Source organism: Myotis nattereri (genome assembly GCF_964212035.1).
Source record: "Myotis nattereri genome assembly, chromosome: 4".
NCBI lineage: Eukaryota > Metazoa > Chordata > Mammalia > Chiroptera > Vespertilionidae > Myotis > Myotis nattereri.
Window position 1 is genome coordinate 94970927 of NC_138079.1, and position 7897 is coordinate 94978823.

Here is a 7897-nt window from a genome sequence, read left to right on the forward strand (position 1 = left end):
TTTCCTGTGAAATAAAACCTGCAGTGGGGAATTCCCAAGCAAAGAACCTACTTTCCTACAAATAGAAGATTACAAGGACACAATGAATTGTGCCTCGTGTGTAAATGAAAGCCTGGGCCATTGTCTCTAATCCTCGCCATATCCTATGAGGTTGAGTTGATCACACCCATCCTATGAATGGAGAAACCGAGTCCCGACAGGTTAGAATGGGACCCTCCTGTTCACTTACGTTTCCTTGAAACAACAGAGGTCTTCTCACTCCATCTCTCATGCCAGAAAAATAAGCATGAGAGAGGAACTTTTGTCTATGTGTGTAGGGTTGGGTCTCCTGTTTTTGTCAGTGTCAGACACCTTTTCATCGGAAATTCACTTCTACCCCAAGGCAGGGTTTCTGCATAAAAGCCAGGTCTCTCCATCACCATTTCTCTTTTTAGCATATTGATTAGCCAGACAATAGACATAAAGTTATTGCGACACACAGACACACACATGCAACCCTCCTTGTGGGCTTGTCCCTTGGGGAGCTCCGATAATTTGAACCAATACAAACCTGAGATAGTGCACGTGTGGAGCTGCCCAGGGAGAAGGCCAGAGCTCAAAGAAACCATTTATTTAACATCAGAACCCAGCTTCTCCCACAGCTGTGGCCTTTGTCTCCAACAACTTCCCAAACTGTGCCCTCTTGTCTGCAGGATGCCCTTAACGTTTGTTTTCTCTCTGAAATGCTTTCCCTCTCATGTAGAAAAAAAATATTCACTGTCACCAGCACAAAGAACTGCCTCGGTTGTCTCCTGAGATGTAAGGAATGGGGGACACAGCAAAGCCAAGGACCCGGGAGAAGGAACCCAGGCACCTTCCCGATGAGCTTGGATGGGGCAGCTGGAAACAGTGAAAAAGGCTTCCGGCTTATCCAGGCCTGGGATGAGCCCCCTGTGGGTTCAAAAGGGCACCCTAATTCCACAATCCATGAAATGCAGCCAGGATTATGAATAACAGAGAGGAGAACAGAAAGAGAGAACTCTGCAGGAAGGAAAGAAACACAAGCCCAGGGATTTGGCTCCCGAGGAGGGGCTTGGCTGCTCACCTAAGCAGGAAGCCACAGTGGCTATGGAGAACAAACCTTTGGTAGGAAAGGGTAGCAGGCCTTTCTTTGGCCCTCCCACAAAATGGGCAGTGCATGTTCATGCTGGTGTGAAAGGAGAGGTGCAGTATCACAGGAAGGACAGATCAGGGGGAACAGAGCAGCTCAAAAATTTATAATAAGGAGGAGAGAGAAGCTCCTGGCAGGTGAACAGCCAGCCACACAGGACACAGAAAAGGAGAGTAAAGACAAGGCTGCAGGAAGGTGGGGAAAGGGAGCGATGTCAGGGCCACGCAGCCCAGGGTTGAGTGTCAGAGAGAGAGATGCTCAAACGCACAACCGTAGGTAGGCTTTTCTGTTGACCTCTCTTAGAAGGCTGGAGTGGAGACTGTCTTCAGAAAAATACAAGAAAAGTACAGCAGGCTCTCGGCTGTCACAGTTCCTTGAGCATCTCTGCGGGTGAAACTCGTCCCCACCATGGGGAACTGATGGAGCCACTATTATCACAGTCCACAGTTAATCACGTATACTTTGCACAAGTCCATGCCAAAGTCAGCAGCAGCTGCCATGTTCGCTTTTACAGACCCCTTCTCAGGCTGGCTCCTCATCAATCTTGGGAGGACCAGGTCAAATCCTGCAGGCTTGATATGATTGTTCCTTTTAGGTCTGGCTGCCAAAACTTTGGGAGCAGGAGTGGGGCAGGGGGGACTGTAAAACACAATGTCACCGATGCCCTCTTGCCTACTATTGCACATGAACCGAATTCTTCCCTGGAGTTACTATTAAGTAGAAGTAAAGAGCTATTTTTAAGAATGGAAGAAAGTGTAGTGGAAAACAAGAGACATATAGATGGATGTGCCTATATTTGAGCTCCCCAGGAGTCCATAAGTCCCTACATGGATTTAAATGCAGCACACTGTATCATCAGGACTCTCCACTGTCCCTCGCAGCTAAAACCCAACTCTATGTTGAGCAAATTCACATACAAACAAACACACAAAGACTATATCGAGTGAAGTAAGAGAAAAGTTTGAAAGATTGGCCCAAAAGGTTTGGCCTATGTCATGTTTCTCTATCCCCTGGGTTCTACTTTTTTCTATGGTGGCTTCACTCTCAGGATAATGTCCCCACGTGGTGGCAAGACTAGTCCCCTGCGACTGCTACTTGTATCCTAGCATCTATGTCTATTCCTAAAAAAAATTTAAAAAATCTGATTCATCACACATACTAATAGATTTCATGCCTATACTGAATCAGAAAGGATTTTCTGACTGACCTATTTGGGTCTCACGAGTTGAATGATAGCTTCAGTGTGTGGGTAGGGGTAATTTCCCAAAATAATAATAGGTTGTCCTTTAATGCCAACTTAGTTTATTTGTCAATAGCTGATTCTCTGGTATCCAAACTCCAAAGATGATTTTGAGAAATTTTAATAAAAAGCATGAGTTGGTGATCTGGGTGTTCACAGGGCTGATTAAATACATGTCAATTTGGAGGCACTGAGACCCTCATAGTTATATGAACATTCATTGATGCCTTTTCTCAAGCTTCATGTATGACTATTTGCAAAAGTGTTTAATAACTTTGAGCCAGAGAGAAAAGATAAGCCTGATACTTTGCCACTGGTCTCATCCATTAAGAAACATTATCAGGCTTCGTATTGGATTTTGCTAGTTCTCTAGGGCTCCTACAAGAAGGCCATATCTCACCTTTGCAGATAGAGTTCAGGTGTGGAGTGGTTTCCTTTTCTTGCTGCTGCTGATGGTGTGTTATGTCACTTCCCACAGGGCATTTACAGCTGCATTCACGGAGTGCACATTGAGGAAAAAAAGAAGTCTCCAGACTTCAACCTGACCGGCTCACAGAGCAACATGTTAAAATTCCTTCGGTCAGCCAAAAACATGTCCAACATGAACTCCTCAAGAATGGATTCTCCCAAAAGAGCTGCCGACCTTATCCAAAGAGGTTCCCTGATCATGGACATGGTTTCAGACAAGGGAAACTTGATATATTCAGACAACAGGTCCTTTCAGGGGAAAGACAGCATTTTTGGGGACAACATGAATGAACTCCAAACATTTGTGGCCAACAGGCACAAGGACAACCTCAATAACTATGTGTTCCAGGGTCAGCACCCTCTGACTCTCAACGAATCTAACCCTAACACGGTGGAGGTGGCCGTGAGCACAGAATCCAAAGGGAACTCCAGGCCCCGGCAGCTTTGGAAGAAATCCATGGACTCTCTACGCCAAGATTCAATGACCCAGAACCCAGTCTCCCAGAGGGAGGAGGGAACATTGGAGAATAGGACCCACTCCCTAAAGAGCCCCAGGTACCTTCCAGAGGAGGTGGCCCACTCAGACATTTCAGAAACTTCAAGTCGGGCCACGTGCCACAGGGAACCTGACAACAATAAGAGCCACAAGACCAAGGACAACTTCAAAAGGTCAATGGCCTCCAAGTATCCCAAGGACTGCAGCGAGGTCGAGCGCTCATACTTGAAAACCAAAACAAGCTCCCCCAGGGACAAGATCTACACCATTGATGGTGAGAAGGAGCCCAGTTTCCACCTAGATCCCCCCCAGTTTGTTGAAAACATGGCCCTCCCCGAGAACATGGACTTCCCAGATGCCTACCAGGACCACAGTGAGAACTTTCGCAAGGGGGACGCCACGCTGCCCATGAACAGGAACCCTCTGCACAATGAAGATGGGCTTCCCAACAATGACCATTATAAGCTCTACTCCAAGCACTTCACCTTGAAGGACAAGAGTTCCCCTCTCAGCGAGGGCAGCGACCGCTACAGGCAGAACTCCACACACTGCAGGAGCTGCCTTTCCAACCTGCCCACCTATTCAGGCCATTTCACCATGAGGTCACCGTTCAAGTGTGATGCCTGCCTACGGATGGGGAACCTCTACGACATTGATGAAGACCAGATGCTTCAGGAGACAGCGAATCCAGCCACCCAGGAGGAGGTCTACCAGCAGGACTGGGCACAGAACAACGCCCTCCAGTTCCAAAAGAACAAGCTAAGGATTAGCCGTCAGCATTCCTATGATAACATCCTCGACAAGCCTAGGGAGATAGACCTTAGCAGGCCCTCTCGGAGCATAAGCCTCAAGGACAGGGAACGGCTTCTGGAGGGAAATTTGTACGGGAGTCTTGTCAGTGTCCCCTCCAGCAAACTCTTGGGGAACAAAAGCTCCCTCTTCCCCCAGGGTCTGGAGGAGGGCAAGCGGAGCAAGTCTCTCTTGCCAGACCACACCTCCAATAACCCTTTCCTCCACTCCTATGGGGATGACCAACGCTTAGTCATTGGGAGATGCCCCTCGGACTCCTATAAACACTCGTTGCCATCCCAGACAATGAATGACAGCTATCTTCGATCCTCCTTGAGGTCAACGGCATCGTACTGTTCCAGGGACAGTAGAGGCCACAACGATGTGTATATTTCCGAGCATGTTATGCCTTATGCTGCAAATAAGAATAATACGTACTCTACCCCCAGGGTTTTGAATTCCTGCAGCAATAGACGTGTGTACAAGAAAATGCCTAGTATTGAATCTGATGTTTAAAACCTTCCATTAATGTTTTATCAATAGGGAAACATACGTAATGGCCAACATTCGGGAGGGAAAATGTTGGATGTCCAATAGTGCCCTGCAAAGAGGAAGAGGATTTAGGAAGGTATTTTTTTTTTTTGTTGGTTCTTTTGCACATGGCTCCATGCCATAGTCTTCCACTCAAGGAATCTTGTGAGGTGTGTGCTGAGAATGGCAGATACCAGATAGGTGAGTCCTTAACCAAAAATAATAAATCAAAGGGCAAGTCTCCTGGACATGCCCACTAGGTATGTTGGCAATAATGATGCCTTGGATGCCAGAAGTGATGTTGTGATTTCCTATATTCCAAATTCCATTAAGCCAGTCCACCATGCAATTTTCTCATCATAAACACCTAACGGTTTCTCTAATACAGAATAAGCAATATGGTATGCATGTAAATCCGACACAGACCAAATAAAACAGTTAAGAATGCATCTGCATTGTAGCGAGATTGACATGTGCAAGAGATTAGGAAGTTTGGCTTTGTAACCATTTCAGCTTTTTTGTCATGCCTTCCATCACAGTCCAGGCCCAACCCCAGAACTCCAGGCTCCCCCAAAGAATAGCAAATCAGTGCGTTTCATGCTAACTCTGCTACTACCTTCATTAGAGTCCATTTCCAAGACACGTTTGGAGTAAAAGGCCAGAAGGGCCCTCAGGCAGAGAGCTATAAGAATCTCTTTGGATGTCCATTTGTGTGTTTCACAGACACGTTCTCATCCTTGGCTTCTGGTCTTGTTCAGGATTGCATAAATTAAGACATTTATGTCTTCGATATCTAAGTGTGGATCTTCTGTCTATGACACAGCGGCCCTTATAGTTTATCCTGAAGACTCCAGTGTACGTAAGTTTGCATTTCCCCCCTTCTGGTGATGACTCAGGGTTGTATAGTATCTGTTATCCCTTTCCTTCCAGAGTAACCATAGCTCGTTCAGTCCCCAAACAGCCATGGTGGCTCTAATCAACTGTGTGTTGCTGTTTCCAGGGTTGTTAATGTGGTGGCAGGCACCAACAGCCATATGTGCGCTGTGATCTGTAAGAAGTACAATGCCATCTGTCTGCAGAAGGCTAGTGTGGTTTTCGGTTTATGTTTCTTACCGTCATGGAATTTAGTTGGACACTCATTTCCACCCCAGCCTCCTCAAATCAAAAGCCTTCAAAACATGAGAGACACTCCTGCATCTACCCTGAGCATCCTCCAAATTGTGGGTAAACATCAGTGGGACAAGCGAGTTCTCTCTTCTGAAATATTCACTCTGTCAGAGGCTAACTATTTCATTGGCACCAACAGAGACAGATGAAAAATTTCTCAAAGCATTTGTCATTTCTGAGTCCCCTCCAATATCTCATTCTTAATCTACTCAAACCTGTGCATGTGTGATATGAAATGATACTTATCGAGCAGGATTGGAGGAGAAAGGGGAAACTTTATGCCTCGGAAGCTCTTAGCACCGTGCCTGGCACATGCAAAGTGCCTACATGAATACATAAAGACAGTTGTTATGTTATGATACTTTATCAGACCAGAATTTTAATATTTAAATCTTAAATATTATAAAGACCACAAACAAGAGTAAATATTTTATACAGTTTTAATCTAATAATTAATGTATTTTAAATACATTAATATCCCTGAAATATTTGGGAGAACTAGCCATCGGGTTTTTTTCAGAGTAACTCAGTCTGCATTGGCATCATGCTACAGAAACCCTAAGCTAATGTAGACTAGCTTAACAGTTGTTTCCTCCTGCATTTTGCTTTGGGTTCTTGGAAAAGGGAACAGAGTGGCAGGTTGAAAAGTTATCCTATTTCCTTTCTTCATGGTGTGTTCTGTTTTGTAGGTAGTGTTTTCCTGTGACTGGGCAGGTGCCAGAAATAACTCTCCTGGAGCTTGAGAATTCACTGAATGGCTCCATCTTTGGGGATGTGTACCCGATTTACAATATTCCCAGAATGATGAAAGCTGGTTGCAATAAATTTCAGTCAGTGGTAGAGAGGCTGAGGAAGGCAATGGGTGAGAAGGTGTCCCATCAACCTTGCGGTAGAAAGGAAGAAAGGGCTGACTAGACACTGATGATAAATGCACTTGAACACTGTATTTTATTCATGGATGTTGCACCTTTGCTGCCCCTAGACCCAACAATGGAGGAATGTATACTGAACGACCTTGAATAGTCACCCCAGTTTCTAATCTTAGGTATACCATTGATTGTCTTTTAGAACATTCTGCCTTTGCCCTTCCATTGCATTCCAGACCTGTCTTCCCCCAGCCAGGATTTCCCCACAAATTTGTCACGTCTTTGCATGACATGAATTAAAAAGTCTCCCCGGAATACAGAAAAGTGGTATGTCATCAATCCAAAGAGGCTTTGTCTTCCTCCGGTGTCCTCAAAACGCATGGGGCTGCCACTGTGATAGAGATCTCTAGGGGGAGTGCAAATTACACGTGGAAGGATTCCCTGGCCCCTAAAACCTTCTAATAACAGCATTATTTCTGCTATTAATCCCATGCTTCTCTGGATAATAAACTAAAAGTGGCTTTTGGAAGAACCAACAGTACTGTAGTGTGCTGGAAAAAATATGCCTCCTTTTATACCCATAGTTTTTCGAAAAGACAATCAGAATTGGATAGTATATAATAAATACCTAATTTCTCTCCTCCACTAATGCACTTACTCTTAATTGGGATGATCCCAAGCATAAGAAAATTGCCATAGATCAGATGGTCAATCTTTAAGTGACAGGCAGGCCATGTTGTGGAGCTATTCAGAGATAATCCACATCCAGTCAATTCTTTGGAAAAAGAATATCAGAATATAACACCCAACTGTAAATGATGCCTACAATTTAGGAGGTGACAAGAATGAAATAGGAAGCCTTGAACTTAGGCATTCATCCCCAAGGGTTCTGTGATCTTAGATTTGTTGATGCCAAGGAGCCAGAATCTCTGCATCCAACTTTGTGCCCAAGTTTCACCTGACTGCAGTCAGAGTTGGCATCATAATGATGTTTCATTAGCTCTACATGATTTTCTCCACTTGAGAGCACCCAACTGGTACACCTGCACGCAAATGCTCATGCTCCTGCCCACACGCAACCAACTTAAAATATTCTGTGTTAGGAAGAGAGTCTTCTAATCTAGGGCATGAGTTCTGCTCTGGGAAACATGTGCACATCTGGAAAAGCGTGCTCCTTATCCTCACACACT

The 7897-nt window shown here is 45.1% G+C and overlaps 1 protein-coding gene across 2 annotated transcripts in view; it reads left to right on the plus strand.

The window, feature by feature from the left end:
- Nucleotides 1-7012, plus strand: part of GRIN2A (glutamate ionotropic receptor NMDA type subunit 2A) — a 371825-nt gene extending 364813 nt beyond the window's left edge. For both annotated transcript variants that reach the window (XM_081089521.1, XM_081089522.1), the window contains one exon: nucleotides 2869-7012. In XM_081089521.1, coding sequence (XP_080945647.1) covers nucleotides 2869-4659 — 1791 coding nt within the window. In that variant the 3' untranslated portion in view covers nucleotides 4660-7012. The remainder of the gene's footprint in view (nucleotides 1-2868) is intronic.
- The last annotated feature ends 885 nt before the right edge of the window (nucleotides 7013-7897 follow it).